The sequence below is a fragment of the Phacochoerus africanus genome, chromosome 2 (assembly GCF_016906955.1).
Source record: "Phacochoerus africanus isolate WHEZ1 chromosome 2, ROS_Pafr_v1, whole genome shotgun sequence".
In the NCBI taxonomy this organism is placed as follows: Eukaryota; Metazoa; Chordata; class Mammalia; order Artiodactyla; family Suidae; genus Phacochoerus; species Phacochoerus africanus.
Window position 1 is genome coordinate 184,563,310 of NC_062545.1, and position 18,684 is coordinate 184,581,993.

The 18,684-nt window shown below is 41.8% G+C and overlaps 1 protein-coding gene across 1 annotated transcript in view; it reads right to left on the reverse strand.

Moving 5' to 3' along the window:
* ERO1A (endoplasmic reticulum oxidoreductase 1 alpha) overlaps positions 1–8,630 on the reverse strand; it is a 51,382-nt gene extending 42,752 nt beyond the window's left edge. The window contains exon 1 of the mRNA XM_047767343.1: positions 8,383–8,630. Within this exon, the coding sequence (XP_047623299.1) occupies positions 8,383–8,496 (114 nt within the window). The 5' untranslated portion in view covers positions 8,497–8,630. The remainder of the gene's footprint in view (positions 1–8,382) is intronic.
* Positions 8,631–18,684: the final 10,054 nt, after the last annotated feature.

Below are 18,684 nucleotides of genomic sequence, written 5' to 3' on the forward strand. Positions count from 1 at the left end.
ACCTTAGAAATGGAATAGGAGGTATTACCAACTACAATGACAGGTTGCAAGGCAGCTAAGAGGTAGAGTGGGGGTGGCAGGAGTTTCATTGAATGGAAAGAGCCCAGCAAAAGAGAGGGAGGAAGATACTTATAAATCAAAGCCATCTGACTGTTCAGATAAGCCTGCAACAAGCAGCAGAACCTGATCCCTGGAAGGAAGTCTGGCAGGTATGATGCCAGGCCCAGTTCTAGAAATCAGAGAACCAGGTATGTTACCAGAATAGAGTCTCAGGAAAAGTCTAAGGTAGCGGTAGCTCCAGTTAATGGAGCCAGGGCAGAACCTTGGAAACAAACCAAAGTTCTATTACTAAGACAAAGACTCAAAGACAAGCGCAGATCTCTAAGAAGGGTGGTTTGATGTTGCACTGCAGAGATGTGCTCCAGCTGCATAAGTAACCACTACACTACCTCCCAAAGTGAAACAGAACTCTGGCCCTACCAAAGGAATCTGAATTTTTTTTTTTTTTTTTTTTTTTTTTTTGCTGTTAAGGGCTGCACCTGCGACATATGGAGTTTCTAAGCTAGAGGTTGAACTGCAGCTATAGCTGCTGGCCTACACCATAGCCATAGCAACTCTGGATCTAAGCCAAGTCTGTGACCTACACAACAGCTCACAGCAACACCAGATCCTTAACCCACTGAGCAAGGCCATGAATCGAACCTGTATTCCCACAGTTACTAGTCAGATTCGTTTCCACTGAGCCACAATGGGAACTCCCTGAATTTTTTTTTTTTAATGCACCTCCCCTCAAACACACATACAAAGTGATGATGCATGCTAAAATTTGAAGCTTGCTGTTTTAGGCTGCAGGTGGTAATCAGTCTTGAGTAAAGGGGCAAAGTAATAGGTAGCAATGAAAAAGCCCTTGGTAAGGGATGGTAGTTTGGTGGTTTGGCCACTCCTGGGTCATGTGTAAGTTCCTGGGCCAGGAATCCAATCCACACCACAGCAGTGCTAATGCCAAGTCTTTAACCACTAGGCCACTAGGGAATTCCAAGGGATGGTAGATTTAAGGACCAAGGTAGGCCTAACACATAACATCACTCAGTTTAAAGTTCTGGTCTCTTATGAGTTAGAAAGCCTTTAAAGGCCTTCTGTTGCTATCTTCCAAGCAATACACCAACCCCCTCCCCTTCAAGGGGAGGCAGTGTAGAACAACGGTTAGCAGATAGGCTCCAGGGTCAGGTTTTCTAGGACTGAAGCCCATCTCTGCTACTCATATTAGTTGCTAACATTCCCCATGCTTCTTACCCTCTCTAGGCTTCAATTTCCTCTCTTAGTACAGAATAGAAATAAGAGTAGTTCCCATCACAAACAGTGGATATCAAGACAAAATGACAAATAGTAGGAGTTCCCGTTGTGGCTCAGCAGGTTAAGAACCTGACTAGTATCCATAAGGATGCAGGTTTGATCCCAGGCCTTGCTCAGTGGGTTAAGGATCTGGCGTTCCTGTAAGCTGTGGTATAGGACACAGACATGGTTCAGATCTAGCATTGCTGTGGCTGTAGCATAGGCCAGCAGCTGCAGCTTGGATTCAACCCCTAACCCAGGAACTTCCATAAGCCACAGGTGTGACCCTAAAAAGAAAAAAGAAAAAAAAAAGTAAATGCCCAGTAAATGTTGATCATTATGATTACCCTATCATTGCTTAAATGATTCTAGCAAAAGGGATCCTGCTGTTCACCAATGCAAACTACAACTTTTTTAAAATTTTTTATTTATTTATTTTTGTCTTTTTGTCTTTTCTAGGGCCGCACCCATGGCATATGGAGGTTCCCAGGCTAGGGGTCTAATCGGAGCTGTAGCCACCGGCCTACGCCAGAGCCACAGCCACAGCTACACCAGATGTGAGCCGCGTCTACGGCCTACACCACACCTCATGGCAACGTCGGATCCTTAACCCACTAAGCAAGGCCGGGGATCGAACCTGCAACCTCATGGTTCCTAGTCAGATTCATTAACTACTGAGCCATTAAGGGAACTCCTAGAACTTGTTTTGTTTTGTTTGGTTTTGTTTTGTTTTGTTTTTTGTATTTTTGCCTTTTCTAGGGCCGCTCCTGTGGCATATGGAGGTTCCCAGGCTAGGGGTCTAATCAGAGATGTAGCCACAAGCCTATGCCAGAGCCACAGCAATGCAGGATCCAAGCCTCGTCTGCACCCTACACCATAGCTCACGGCAATGCCGGATCCTTAACCCACTGTGCCAGGCCAGGGTTCAAACTGGTGGGTCAGCACTCTCAAGAGGTGGCCAATCCCTTTGTGCCACAGCAGGAAGTCCTACAGTTGGATTTTTAACCCACTGCGCCAGAGCAGGAACTGTAATTTTTTTTTTTAATCGATGAGGAAAAAAAGGAGAAGTCTGCCATTAAAATTCTCCAAAATTTTCACATCTGTAGCCCCAGTGACACACAGAACTAGATAACCAAAACTTAGCTCCAGTACTTCCTCCATCAACTCTGATTGGTTTGGACCAGATACCAAAATACAAAAGGCAAGACAAAAGAAAATAACACTGGCCTGCTTGTTCTCTATTCTCTGCTCAGAGATCCTTAACTTTTCAAAGAAAGACAAAACTAAAAAAACAGCTTCTGTGGCTCTGGCGTAGGCCGGTGGCTACAGCTACGATTCAACCCCTAGCCTGGGAACCTCCATATGCCATGGGAGCGGCCCAAGAAATAGCAACAACAACAACAACAATAACAACAACAAAAGACAAAAAAAAAAAACAGCTTCTTGTGTTCCCAACAACTTCCAGTCTTACCAAAGATTATCTTTTTTTTTTTTTTTGAAAGCACTGCAAGAATATAGTCCTCATAACGCATAGGAAATTCTTTTTTAAAAAGTGCTCAAAATGCACTTCATTTGGTAAAGTACTTTAATTGCATTTAATTTTATTGAACTCTGTAATTAAGAAAAAAAAAAACTCATACATACAAAAAAAATTTAGTTCATTGACAGAGCAAGCTGGGACAAGGTAGAAAACCCCCAAGATGCTATCGATACAGGGCAGTAGGCACCATTCTAAGGACATGGAATGCTAAGAGCTATTTCTTCCTTAAAGTCTTGGTTTTGCTAGAACTTTAAATTGTTAAGTGACCCAAAGCATGGTGACAAATGTGAAACATACTTTTGCCCACACGCTTTGCTCAAAAAAACCAGGAATGAAGGAAGCACTCAGAGTCAATGGACATCTCTCCAGTATAACCTGTTTCAAAAATCCCTCGGACTAAGTTTTAATCCTGGGCTTATTTCCACCCACCCAACATATTATCAAGTGTCTCTTCCATGGTCCAACCACTCTAACAAAATTCTTTTTTTTTTTTAAATTGACCTGAACAAGACACCCATACAGGTAAGTCTGATAAAATACATGTAAGAGTTCCCATAGTGGCACAGTCATTAACAAATCCGACTAGGAACCATGAGGCTGCGGGTTTGATCCCTGGCCTTGCTCAGTGGGTTAAGGATCCGGCGTTACCATGAGGTGTGGTGTAGGTTGCAGACGCGGCTCGGATCCCGAGTTGCTGTAGCTCTGGCGGAGGCCAGTGGCTACATCTCTGATTAGACCCCTAGCCTGGGAACCTCCATATGCCACGGAAGCGGCCCTAGAAAAGGCAAAATGACAAAAAAAAAAATGTAATACAGAGTATATCTATAGTGTGCTCCAAATGAAAAATAATCCATTTTGAAGTAGCCACTTTGGAGTCTCTGAACTGTTCTATTCCCCTTTCATTAGCCTGATGGAGATTTACTGCATTCAAATACATGGACCCGAGTGTTATTAGCACTAGCTATATTAAGTGATAAAACATTCTGAGTGGGGTTCCTATTGTGGCTCAGCAGGTTAAGAACCTGACTAGTATACCTAAGGATGCAGGTTTCAATCCCTGGCCTTGCTCAGTGAGTTAAGGTTCTGGTGTTGCTGTGAGCTGTGGTGTAGGTCACAGACGTGACTTGGATCTGGTGTTGCTATGGCTGTGGTGTAGGCCAGCAGCTGCAGCTCCAAATCGACCCTTATCCTGGGAACTTCCATGTGCCGTGGGTGCAGCCCTAAAAAGGAAAAAAGATAAAAGAGAAATTCTGAGTATTTAAGTTTACAAACTTGTTTCTAATTAATTTAACTGAAAAAGTTGTCCTCCATAACTGAGCTTCAATATCTCTTCTGAGGTGATTTCTTAAAACTGCATCATGGGATTTCATGAACTGGCACTCAATTGGTACTCTGTTACATTCATTCTCTCTAATGGTGCATAATGAGGAAATAATTGTTAAAAGAAATAAACTCTAAAAAAACTACACTTACATTAAGCCCATACCTACTATAATGCTATTTTGATTTAAAAGATAGTGAGTCCTGATTTATGGGGTTTTTACACAAAACTGTACACGTGTTGGACTTCCTATACTAACAGGGGAAAAAAACTAATTTTCTGTGTAAAAATTAAAATTTTAACATTTTTAAATAGAATGATATGGGGATAGGAGTAGGGTGAGGGGAAGTTGTATGTAAAGAAGATTTATAAGTTCCAAAAAAAAAAAGATGTATAAGTTTCAGACAATTGATGACTTACTTTGAGCAAACTGAAGCATGTGTTCTCAAAAGAACTTACAACATATGGTGAAAATAGTTTTAAAAGGATGTGATGTCAACTAACAAGTATATGCAGTAACTGACTGAGTTTAAAGCATCATTTGGAGCTGTCGCCCTATCTTTACTTAAGAATATGGGAGGGAGTTCCCGTCGTGGCGCAGTGGTTAATGAATCTGACTAGGAACCATGAGGTTTCGGGTTCGATCCCTGCCCTTGCTCAGTGGGTTAATGATCCAGCGTTGCCGTGAGCTGTGGTGTAGGTTGCAGACGTGGCTCAGATCTTGCGTTGCTGTGGCTCTGGTGTAGGCCGGTGGCTACAGCTCAGATTCTACCCCTAGCCTGGGAACCTCCACATGCCGCTGGAGCAGCCCAAGAAATGGCAAAAAGACAAAAAAAAAAAGAATATGAGAGCTCCCATCCTGGCTCAGCATTTAACAAACCCAACTAGCATCCACGAGGACTCACGTTTGATCCCTGGCCTCACTCAGTGAGTTAAGGATCCAGCGTTGCCATGAGCTGCGGTGTAGGTTGCAGACGAGGCTAGGATCCGGCGTTGCTGTCACTCCAGCGTAGGCTGGCGGCTACAGCTCTGATTGGGACCCCTAGTCTGGGAACCTCCATATGCCATGGGTGTGGCCCTAAAAAGACAGAAAAGACCAAAAATATATATATACATATATATATATATATACATATACTCCAGCTAGTGTAGTATTCACATCTGGTATTATATTTTCCCTAATCTTGCTGAGCACTGATTACATACCAGTCTCCATACTCTGGATTATCAAGAATTGGGACTAAACTGTAATTTTTTAATTTATTTTTTGATCTCTCATACTGGTTCACAGTAGACATCAATAAATGTTTGTTGAATTTAGTCTGATTATTTGCAGAGCTTTTTACATTTTACTTCAATGACTTCTAAGGCCAAATAACTACATGCTGCTCTGGCACAACTCAGAACCCCTAAAACAATCCAAGCACCCATGCAATGATATGATGAGGGGTGATGGTGTGATAGCTCAAGGCAGAAGGGGTAAGAGGGACATGCAACAGGAAGGAAGTAAGGGATACGACTATAAACAAAAAATAATCAACAGGACTTTGAGGCCAAATAGAACCAGGGAAGACTTGAACGTATATTTCTAACCTTGGGTTGAAAATTTAGTCTTTAAATTTAGTTTCTAGCAATATTTTTTTTTCTAGCAGTATTTATTACCCTTTTTTTTTAACTATGATCTTTGTCCCTCCCCAAGCTCCAAAGAACACGATTTACTCAACTGTAAGCTCTTCAAGGCAAGGATTGTGCTATAGTTATTTCTGTATTTCAAATACTCAGATATGCGTAGTGTGTCTAAATATTTGTTGGAATAGATAATTTGCACTTCCCCTTTTCTTTTTTTGTTTTGTTTTGCTTTGCTTTTTAGGGCCACAGATTCAGCATATGGAAGTTCCCAGGCTAGGGGTCAAATTGGAGCTACAGCTGCCAGATCCCCAACTGAGTGAGGGGAGGAATAGAACCTGCATCCTCATGGATACTAGTCAGATTTGTTTACACTGCACCACAATGAGAACTCCCCCTTTATCTTTTCTTTTTCTATTTTTCTTTATCTCTCTCTCCTTTTATGTGCATGTCAATATGTTTGTCTACATTTTTCTCTTCATGTCTATTCACCATGTTCCCTCTCTGCCCCTCTCTCCTTACCCCCATCCCTCCCATTACTGACCATAATTTAACTAAAGTATACTTGCTTATGTATTCAATTGGAAATGATGGTCTCTGTTTTTAAGTTTATTTAAGTAAGCCATTTTAAATTTCCCCTAAATTTTTTTTTATTCATTTTGTTGTTTTTTTAAGTTGGCTCCAGGAAAACAAAAAAAAAAATTCCTCTTGTTCTAAAAGGAAAAGAAAGCAGCAGTCTAACAGATTTTTGTGCTGGGGAGTATTTAACCTTGAAAATACTGTGAAAGTGGAAAAAAGCCTAATCACTAATCATAAGAAAAAGAAAACAAATATAAAAAGCTAAAAGCTCCCCAATTTTAATTAAATATCTAAACAGTTATTGGAACAGGGAGTGAAAGTTTAAAGGGAGTGAAAGTTTAAAAGTTCAACATGTATTTTATTCCATTATCCAAATCTCTAGAACATACTTAAAAATGTTACACTGAATATCTTTATGCACTGAATATCTTATTTTATTTTATTTATTTTTGTCTTTTTGTCCTTTTAGGACCACACCCGGGGCATATGGAGGTTCCCAGGCTAGGGGTCGAATTGGAGCTGTAGCCACCGGCCTACGCCACAGCCACAGCCAGCAAGATCCAAGGTGTGTCTGCAACCTACACCACAGCTCACAGCAATACCGGATCCTTAACCCACTGAGCGAGGCCAGGGATTGAACCCACAACCTCATGGTTCCTAGTCGGATTCCTTAACCACTGAGCCACGATGGGAACTCCTGAATATTTTATTTTAAAGTCGACTTAATTCTAAATTACTTTTTTTGAATGTTTAAACTTTGTGATACATTATATTTGTAATAAGAAGAAAAATTACCCTTTAAGTACTTGATTGTGTGCTATTTACAATCACTGAAGGTAAAAGACCTTTCAATCTCATAGTTATAAAGCAGTAGTTTTCTTTCCATTTCTCTTATACCTTCCCATCTATCACCAAAACTTCCATATCACTCGGCAAAACAATGAAGTCCAAGAATTTAAAGCAGTGAAAGAGATGATACCTCTTCTTATATATTTAAAATGCTTCTTTCCTCTGTGAAACAGTATTACCACCCCTACACATATAAAATGTTATTTCTAACAAGTTAATAGTCTACTTAAAAAGAGCAATTTGGATAATCATCCCTCAATTTTGCACAAAATGTATTTTTTATCAACAAAGCAAACCAAATGGTGACTTTAAGAATAATGATATTAAACTGTCAGATATTGTGGATACCAAAATCCTGCAAATTTCTTTGAATTTTTTGCTCAAGGAATCCACATCTCTTACTAACAGGAGGAAATGACCATAATTAGCTTGTAATCACACTTGTGTACTGACGACCGTTCTCCCAATTCAGGCCAGTAGTACGGGTGTCACGTTATGAGAGTCCCACCGCATTCAGAAAAAAGAAAAGAAAGGGCACGCAGGGCTAGGAGTCATAGGGCAACCGCAGCCCCAAAGACACCAGGCAGGTAGGCTTCGATACAGAAAAGCCACACTAAGCTATTCCCCGGCCTGATAAGGAGATCTGAGGGCAACCCTTCAGCAGAAGCCAGTCCTGGCCAGAGAGGCTGCCTTTGCCCCCAGCACAGGCACGGCGCACACAGTTCCAGGTCAAACTAGAAGTCAGCAAGACCCAAGTTCTGCGAAAATAGCAAATACTGAGTATGTGTGTGTACACCCTCCCCAGGCAGGGAAGACCAACAAAGATGCACAAGCCAGTCGGGTAAAAACAGGCAGCGGTGCCCCTATACCTCTCGCCCCACGCCTGATCGAAAGCGCGGGAGCGTGTGCCGACGTCGTTTCAGGGTGCAGAGGGCTACCGGTTCACACCAACCCAGGCGAGGTGCAGAGGATTCAGCCCCGACAGCGGAGCAGAAGCACAGAAGGCTCCTCCTGGAAGGGTGGAGATGCAGAGACGCACCCCCCCCGCCCCCGCCTGCCGGGGCGCGCTGACCGGGCGCCCGGCGGAGGTGGGGGGGGTCCCAGGACCCGCAGCCCAGCCGCGCACACCCCTCACCTGGCAGAAGCACCTCTGCGCCGCCGTTTCCGAGGACTGCTGCCTGCCGTAGCACGAGCCCAGCAGCCCCACGGCGCCCAGGAAGACGATCAGGAAGCCCCAGCGGTGGCCCATAACCTCTTCCGACGCTCGTCCCGCCGCGCCTCGGAGTCCCCAGCTCTCGGGCGCAGGCCGTGCGGCCGCAGATGAAGCCCGCGCGGCCCGGCCCCCGGCCGCGCCCCACCTCCCGGCCGCCTCCCAGGCCTGCCCTCGGTTCCCCCGCCTCTCAGCGGCCGCCACCTCCCGGCTCAGCTTGTGGACGTGCTGGGGCGCCCGCGCCGGCCGCCGGGGGCCTGGAACCCGCTTCCTTCCCTGCTCGTGAGGCTGACGCACCAAGCCGCTCCTCCGCTCGGCCCCGCCCGGCGCGCCGCGCCCGCCCCTGGGCCCCCGCGCCTCCGCCCCCTAACTCCTGGGGCCTGGAGACTTGACCCGGCTCCCCCCGCCCCAGCTCCGCGCGGAAGTCTGGGTCCTTCCCGTTCCGAAAGCCCGAGCGAAAGCCGAAGAGAGTCAGTGTCTTCTGGCACGAAGCCGCCCCCAAGCGATTGCCTCCCAGCCGATCCTTCCGCATCTCAATGAGAGGAAATAAGACCGTGAATTACGTGTCCACAGCCTTAAAACTGAAACGGATGTTCGTAATCATCCAGACCAGGGCTGCCTAGGTAATTTAGATTTTCTAGTAGTCACATCAGAAGAGCAAAAAGAAACAAGTGAAGTTAATTTTAATAATAGATTTCATTTAAACCAATATTGCAAAATATTTCAAAATAGACTCCATATTCAATGTCATAAAATATTTTACATTTGTTTATCTTTGAAACCTGATGTGTATGTCATATGAACTAGTCATATTTCATAGTCAAATGTGGCAAGTACTCTATTTTATAGGAGGAAACAGGCCTAGAGAGGGGAGGAGATGTGGACTGGAACTGGAACTGAGCAGTGATAGAGCCAGGTCCTCTGATCCCAGCCATGAAACTAGTCTATTAGCTTTTTTTAAAGGAAGAAATTTTCACTGTGAAAGTACAAAGCTTTCCAACATCTTACACATTACGTTAGAATGAAATAGTTCAGAAAACATTTTTTTGTAAATTGGTTTTTTGTTTTTCGGGTTTTTGGGGGATTTTTGGTTTTGGTTTTGTGGGTGTTTTTTGTCTATTTAGAGCCGCACCTGTGGCATATGAAAGTTCCCAGGCTAGGGGTGGAATCCAAGCTGTAAGCTACCAGCCTACACCACAGCCACAGCAACAATGTGTCTGTGACCTACACCCCAACTCGCCACAACCATGGGATCCTTAACCCACTAAGGGAGGCTAGGGATGGGCTCACGTCCTAGTGCGTCCTCTTGGATCCTAGTTGGGTTCCTTACCGCTGAGCCACAATGGGAACTACCTGTTTTGTTTTCTTTTGTTTTGTTCATCCCTTATTGAAGTAACTCTAGGATATGGTAGGCCCCAAATAGGTATTATATCCAATTTTCTAGCTGAGAAAAATAGGCATGAAAATTGTATACATTATTCAAAATCACTTGGGATGGTAGAAGCGAGACTCAAACCCTATGCTCTGTCCATCGCTGCCAAGTGAACCAACATGTAATTAAAAATTCACCAGTCATCTGAGATCCTGGTGGACAGGAGAAGCTCTGATCTTAATATCTACAGCATGTTACATGTAGGTGTTAATACAATCTCTTTACCCAGAAAGTTATTTTTTCACTGTACTGTGCAGGATCTCTACTTATTCCTCTGGGGCCAGATCCAGCTCACCTGATCCCTCATCTGTGGGTCTTCTTGGTTTCCTCTTCACCCATTCCGATGCCTACTTGAATTTGAATTCAATAAATTTACGCTATGCCAGACTGAACCTGATATTAGAGATATAAATATGTGTAAGGTCCAGTCCCTGCACATGGGTGGACACCCCATGGAATTTTGCATGTAATCTTTTATGACATTTCTTTATTTCTACAACTGAACTGTAATCTCATTTAACTCCTTAACTAGGAATTATGTCTCAAACATCCCTGTGACTCCCAGAAATCTTAACAAGGAGCTTCTCTTTGCATGTTTGTAACGTGAATGAGTACATTTCACATGGCCAGGGTGTCAACATCTGAAGTTTAGGTCATCAAAAATGAAAGACACCGTATAAAAATTGGGGAAACTAAATGAATAATTAACCTAAAATTGCAGAAAGAAGGAATTTGAGCATGAGTCAGCTCTGCATTTCGCTCTGATGAAATAGCCCATAATTTGGGAGAGTTTAAAAGCGTCTAGGAGTTCCCATCGTGGCTCACTGGTTAACGAACCCAACTAGCATCCATGAGGACTCGGGTTTGATCCCTGGCCTCGCTCAGTGGGTTAAGGATCTGGCATTGCCGCGAGCTGTGGTGTAGGTTGCAGACGAGGCTCGAATCGCATGTTGCTGTGACTGCAGTGTAGGTCTACAGCTATAGCTCCGATTCTACCCCTAACCTGGGAACCTCCATATGCTGTGAGTGCAGCCCTAAAAAAACAAAAAACAAAAAACAAAACAAAAAAAGTCTGTATTCTCAAGATGAAGGCTCTATTCCATAAGACTCAAACTCTTGCCCAGAACAAATTTCTAACAAACTTATAATCAAAAACAATCACTGTATAAGAAAAAAATTTAACTTCATTGTATTTTTCCCCAGTTTTATTGAGGTATAATTGACAAATAAAATTGTAAGATTATTTAAAGTGTTTGTCTTGGTGATTAGACATGTATATGTCATATATGTTGTTAAAGGATCCTCCCTGTCAAGTCAATTAACACATCTACCATCTTACATATTTGCACTTTTCCCCTCCCTTGGTAAGAGCATTTAAGTTCAACTCTCTTAGCAAATAACGCTGATAAAATGCAGTGTTATCAACTATGGTTACCACGTTACACCTTAGATCCTCACACCTTATTCATGAAATTCTATACTCTTTTACCAACCTCTCCCTACTTTCCCTATCCCTTTGTAACCACCTTTCTACTCTCTGTTTCTATGAATTTGACTTTTTTAAAATCACTCCACGTATAATTGATATCATACAATATTTGTCTTTCTCTGTCTGGCTTACTCTACTTAGCATAGTGCCCTCAAGGCCCATCCATGTAGTAGTAAATGGCTGGATTTCCCCTCTCATGGCTGAACAATAGGCTATTGTGTGTGTTTACTACAACTTCTTTATCCCATTTGTCCATTGATAGATGCTTAGGTTGTTTCCATACTTTAGCAGTTGCAAATAATGTTGCAATGAACCAGGAAGTATAGATATCCTGGTATACACTCAAGAGTGAGATTGCTGGTTCTTACAGTCTTCATAATGATATTCTTCATAATGATATTCTTTCCTTTCAGATTTGTAAGGGATTTTAGAATTTGTAAAATACAGTTTTATACGCATTGTATAATTACTGGCATTTCCCTGAGAATCCTTCAGGTTTGTCCTTTGTATGAGTTTCTTTCTTCAACTCTGCCTACTCTAGCATCATCTTGCCTATGTTAGGGCCTATGAAATAAATTGTTAGTTATCAAATAACTACTTAAGGAATATCCACAGGGTACATAGTTTAACATTTGATTTCTGGAAGCCCAGCCTCCCATCTATTGTAACTCTGCTAAACAACATTAAATTTTTTAGAGGTGAACAAGGCCACCACCTTGTTATTTTAATAGTAGTGACTGTAATAATATGACTTCAGGTACATAGCATTTCTCCATAGAATTCTGATTACTCTGCAAATAACAGCTTTTTTTTTTTTTTTTTAAATGACAAAGCAGGAAATGGCTTGAGCCCAGTTTCACAAAATGGGATATACAGATTTCTATGAGAAGCATCTCAGTACATGAACCTTTTCTGGCATTGAATAGACTAGAAGGAAATGATTAAGGAAAAAATGTGGTCAAGGAAAAGGATTATTATGACACATAAGAGGAAGAAAGGCTACGTAAAAACCTAAAGTTTTATTAGTTATTAGATCTATTTATCATATATTTACTGAATGTAAATGTGCACATAGTATATTGTTAGACTTTTCTGTTGAGCTGCTTAAGATCATCTGAGCTGGGGACACCTGCCACGAAAGCGCTCTGTCTTCACTTCCTCACCTCAGATTCATGAAAGAGTGAACTATGTACAGTAATCGACTTGGCTTTTTAACTTACCATTCACGCCTTAATCCAATGTGCAGTCTGGTAACCAACTCCACCCTCCTACTCCTATTTACCTGAACTTCTTTTGTGTGTGTGTTTGGGTTCTGCTTTTATTTCCCATAAAGGGGGTCATTTTGACTAATTTAAGACTCAGAAAAAAAGTTGCAAAATAGTACTAAGAATTCTATTCTCTCCCTCACCCTGCTTCCCTTGAAATTGACACCTTACAGACCATAATGTGGTACCTGACCTTCTTATCGGCAAATCCAATTACCATTTTTCATTGAAATCATAATATCTCTTCTGCATTTTGACAAAGTTGATTCTTCCTTCAATTCAATTTCCTATGCACCAAACACTCCAGATCCTCCTTATACTGATCTGATATTGCCTATCTCCCTCATGGGCTTTCCCTGAGCCCTCCTCTAAGATACGAGTGTTCCCCAGGATTCTATCCTTCAGTGATTTTCCTCATCTTTACTCTCCCCTGGAGAAAACTGCCCAAGCCCATGATTTTTTTGTTTGTTTGTTTGGTTGGTTTTTTAGGGCTGAACTCACAGCATGTGGAGGTTCCCCAGACTAGGGTTTGAATCAGAGCTGGAGCTGCCGGCCTATGCCACAGCCACAGCAACGCCAGATTGGAGCCACCTTCTGTGACCTACATCACAGCTCACAGCATCAGCACACAGCAATGCCAGATCCTTAACCCACTGAGTGAGGCCAGGGATTGAACCCATTTTCTCATGGATGCTAGTCAGATTTGTTTCCACTGAGCCACAACAGGAACTCCCAAGCCCATGATTTTAAATACTTCCTTTATGGAGTTCTCTTTGTGCTGCAGAGAGTTAAGGATCCAGCCTTGTCACTGTAACAGCTTGGGTCACAGTTGTTGCACAGGTTCAATCCCTGGCCCAGGAACTTCCACGTGCTTCAAGGGTGGCCATAAAAATAAAAATAAAAAAGTAAACCATAAAAAAATGAATAAAATAAATCCTTTCTTGGAAAATCACTGAGAAGATATGATCCAACCAAGCAAAGAAGTAAACAAAAGATGAGGAGATCAGGAAAGAGAAGCAAGTACACAAGAAAGGAGTTAGGAAATCTCTAGAAGAGAGCTAAGCAGCATCCCTACAGAGCCCAGATTAAAGCAAGAAGATGGGGGCCTCCAGGAAGGGGTATCTCTCAGTAACCTTAGGACTGGAGGGACACCGATGTGACTTTCTGACAAACACTATTCAGAGGAAGTTTAAAATTGTATCATAAAGTTGGGAAGAAAAGTGATTAAAAAAAAAAAAAAGTAGTTACCGTCGTGGAGGAGTGGTTAATCTGCCTAGGAACCATGAGATGGCGGTTTGATCCCTGGCCTTGCTCAGTGGGTTAAGGATCCAGCATTGCCAGGAGCTGTGGTGTAGGTTGCAGACACGGCTCAGATCCCTAGTTGCTGTGGCTGTGGTGTAGGCTGGCAGCTACAGCTCCAATTAGACCCCTAGCCTGGGAACCTCCACATGCCACATGCATGGCCCTAGAAAAATACAAAAACAAAAACAAAACGGAGTTCCCGTCACAGCACAGCAGAAACTAATCCAACTAGGAACCGTGAGGTTGTGGGTTCGATCCCTGGCCCCACTTAGTGGTTAAGGATCAGGCGTTGTCCTGAGCTGTGGTGTAGGCTGGCAGCTGTAGCTCCAGTTCGACCCCGAGCCTGGGAACCTCCGTTATGTGGGGAGGGGTGCCCTAAAAAGCAAAAAACAAAACAAAACAAAACAAACAAGAAAAAAACCCCACAACTAAGCCCATTTAGAAATGAGGCAGCTTTTAATTACAGGAGATACAAAACAGTTCACGATAAAGTAAATGTATCTACGGTATATTGCTTGACTTGCATAGCCCCACAATAAGACAAATATCAGACAGTAATTCAACCAAAATTTGTATATATTTTAGATGAGGGATGGAGGTAGGGAAAGTGAGGATCTGGGATAATAAATAAAGGTGCTGACTCTTTTATCTTTCTTATTAGAAAGTCAAAAAATAAATCCTAAAATTGATCTATCAAGAAATAGCAGCACAAGCATATTACTTAGAAATATGGAGGTAAATATAAAGGAAACACATTAAAGAATTAAAGAATGGGACTCGGGGTGGGGCAGTGGACTCCTCTTTTATTTTATTTTTTATCATTTAAAAAATTATAGTTGATTTACAATGTTCTGTCAATTTCTGCTGTATAGGGAAGTTGACTCCTTTTTTCAATCTAAGCCTTGTAGTACTTTAGAAAAAAAAAAGATCTTTGTGTATTACTTTAATTAAGGAAGAGTATTTCTCAGAAATCTGGGAATTCTAATTCTCTTCCTACTTCAACCTCTTACTGCTTAGCCATAGATACATTCAATTAAGGGCATTCTCATAAGTATTTGGGGTAGCTATTTGGACTAACAAATTTATAAAAACTCAAGTATTTCAGCTGATATGTGAGCAAAAATATTTGCTACTTGCCTGCTAGTACTGTTTCCCCATCCTCTCCAGAAAAATATCAGTTCCTGTTGTATTAGTTATCCATTGCCATGTAACAAATTACCACAAAACTTAGTGGCTTAAAACAACAAACACTTATTATCTCACAATTTTTGTGGACCAGGAATTCAGGAACAGCAGAACTGGGTTGCATGACTTAGTCATGATCTCATGATGTTGCAATTAAGACCAGAGTTTCAATCATCTGAAAGCTTGCCTAGGGTTGGAGGCTCTGCATCCAAGATGGCTCACTCACATGGCTGTTGGCAGGAGGCCTCAATTCTTTACGGGCTGTTCCTTGCCATGTGGGTCTCTCCAGAGATCAGGTGGATGTGTCCTCTTGGTATGACAGCTGACTTCCCTCAGAGGGAGTGATCCAAGGGAGAGTAAGGAGGAAGCCCTATGCCTTTTTTGTTTTCGTTTTTTTAGGGCCACACCTGTGGCATACAGAAGTTCCCAGTCTAGGGGCCCAATTGGAGCTGCAGCTGCCGGCTTTCACAACAGCTACTGAAACGCCAGATGCAGACCAAATCTGCGACCTACACCACAGCTCAGTGCAATGCCAGATCTTTAACCCACTGAGCAAGGCCAGGGATCCAAGCCATATTCTCATAAATACTAGTTAGGTTCGAAAACCACTGAACCACAACGGGAAATCCAGCCCCATACCTTTAATGACAGTCTCAGTGGCTTTGTACTCTCACTTCCACTTTACTCTGTCCAAAACAAGTCATTAGGTCCAAGGGAGGGAAATTAGGCTCCACTTCTCATAATGGGAATTGTTAAAGAGGTTGTGTACCTATTTTAAAACCACAACACTCATCAATGCTACATTATAGGTGAGAAGGTTAGGAGACTATTCTTAAATGATTTTCGAAGATCTAAGTATATCTCATCACTGTCTGCTATGACATCACTTTTAACCCACCCCAACTAAGATACAACCTACCTTCTCATCTCACCTCTTCTCTATCCTACAGTGTAAGTTCCTTGAGAACTGATGACATTTCTTAGTCTTTTTGAATCTCTGTTTAACTATCATAGTGTTTGACATATTCACAAATTCATTCAAATGTATATATATAAAATATAAATATATGTTAAAAATATAAATATATATAAATAACCATCTTCTGGGGATACAATAATGAACAAGAAAAAAATCAGTGTCCTTGTTTTTTTTTTGGAGCTGTAGTCTACTGGGGGAAAAGACACATTTAACTGCATCTAAATAAATTATGAATGTATAATTACAAATTTAAGCTATATTTTCTGATGGACAGGGATACAATCTCAGAGGTGCACATAAAAAAAGGAATAGGGCTGTTCTGTTGCAGGTGAAATAGACAGAAGGTGCAACTGAGGTTGGAATTTTGCCAGATGGGTGAGAGAAAAACAGGGCTCAAGGGAGTTTAAAATATTGGTGTGTTATGTTGAAGTAACCCACTAGTATGTGCTTATAAATACTTATTGAACCAAACTGAGCTTTTTTTTTTTTTTTCCTCTGCCTCATCCTCACTTCTTTACTTCTTGATGTCAGAGGTGATATATTTTGGTATGGAAGGACTAGTTTGACTGGAAAAGTTGCAGCTCAGTGGGAGAAGGGACTAATCTCCCTCAAACCACCTTCCTTGTTATCATCTAACCACAATTCCCAACTATACCTGGAAAGAACAGAATATTCACACAATATCTGTAAGATTTTTTTTCCTAATACATTTGAAGTCATCTTTCCTATTTCCTAATACATTTTTGGTGATTTAATTCACTTAATTTTGCACTTCGTATGTATATATAGGATACACCTATTTAAACTCAAACATCCAGGTCACTGGATAAGATCAAAAGGAGTCTGTCTGGGGAATGTGACTGATTCTGTTGGAACAACAATAAATTCTCCCCAGGAGTAATGGGAAGAGGTACAGCAATGTGGACATGTACCACAAAAGTTGAGGTCATTATTACCCTTAAAATAAATAATTTAATATAACACTACTGAATACTTACCATGTGCCAGATGCTATGTTAACAGTTTACAGGAACACTCTCTTATTTAATACTAATGACATCCCTATGAGATAGGTATAAATTTTACGGAGATTTTTAAGAGATTAAGTAAATTGTCCAATAGCACAGAAATCTTGGAGTTCTCTGGTGGTCTCATGGTGGTTAGGATTCAGTGCTTTCATGGCTCTAATCTGGGTTCAATCCTTGGTATGAGAACTGAGATCCCTTGTCAATTCAAAAAACACAGCAGCCAACTTCTCCCTCCCCACCCCCACCCGAAAAAGAAAGCACAGAAATCTTTTTTTTTGGCTACCCTGTGGCATATGGAGCTCCTGGGCCCTGATTAGTTGGGACCTACCGAACAGCTGCAGCAATGCTGGATCTTTAACCCAACCTGGGGATCAAACATGCAACCTAGTGCTCCAGAGACATTGTCTATCTTGTGGCCATAGCGAGAACTCCAGCACAGGAATCTTAAAAACAGTTCTATCTAACTTCAAGTTTCTTAGCTTACTTCAGCCTCTTGAGCCCCTCATTTCTACGACCCACCCCTTTCTGGTTTTGTTGGTCTCCTTTCTGTTCCAAGAAATGAGTAAATCTCTTTTTCACTTTAAGGTCTTTGTAGCTGTTGTTTCTTCTGTTTGAAAGGTTTTTTTCTACAGTTTGCTGCTTGGCTGGCCCCTTCTCGCAGATATCTGTCCTAAAGTAGTTCTACCTTTCTCTCATTTTCCTCCACCATGGTTTCTTTTCATTATAACACAGTATTTATTACACTTTGAAATTATTATTTTTTATCTCTTCACCAGATCAAACCCTTAGTAATGCCTCATTCATTGAGTAAATAAATGAATACCCTACTCCTTCTGTATCCTGAAATCCTGTAATTTTGGAGAGACAGCAATGAGTGTTGTCTTGGAGAGAGATCTTATTTTTCTGCTCAGGAATTGAACCTGGGCAGCCTGGATAAAAAACCAGGAATCCTAGCCACTAGACTAGCTAGAGGTGAAAAGTAGAATTACCCTAACTTTTGCCCCTTGTTGAAAGCAAGAACATTTCAGGGAGGCAAAGACTGTGAAAATAGGTATAAAGTTTACTGTTAGAGTCACAGTACAACATATGAGAAAGCATACAGAGAAGCAGTTTAAGTCAGAAGCAGAGAAGTAAACACACCCCAAAGAGGAGTGCGGGTGCAGGCGTCCCCTGAGTGAGGGGCACACCAGAGAGGTGATTTAAATCACTTATATAGCACAATTCTCTGGGTCTTTGTTTACCTTTGGCTAATTATCTTATTTATTTCTCACACCTGACTGGACACAGGACCCTTCCCAGTATATGTGCGTACCTTTTGGTAAAGATGGATTCCAAAGCAAAGTGTGCTAAGAAGGTATCAGGACTTATTATGGCCTGGTGCCTCCTCCCTTTCTGATCCCCTAGGAATCTTACTGTGCATGTGTAATTGGGGAGGTCTTCTTTATCCCAGGAGTGATTAAAGTGGTCATCTTATCTTTCTACTCCAGTAGAGCTCTGCTCCTGCAATTAACTTTTTCCTTGAAGTGCCAAAAAGAAACAAGGCCCAA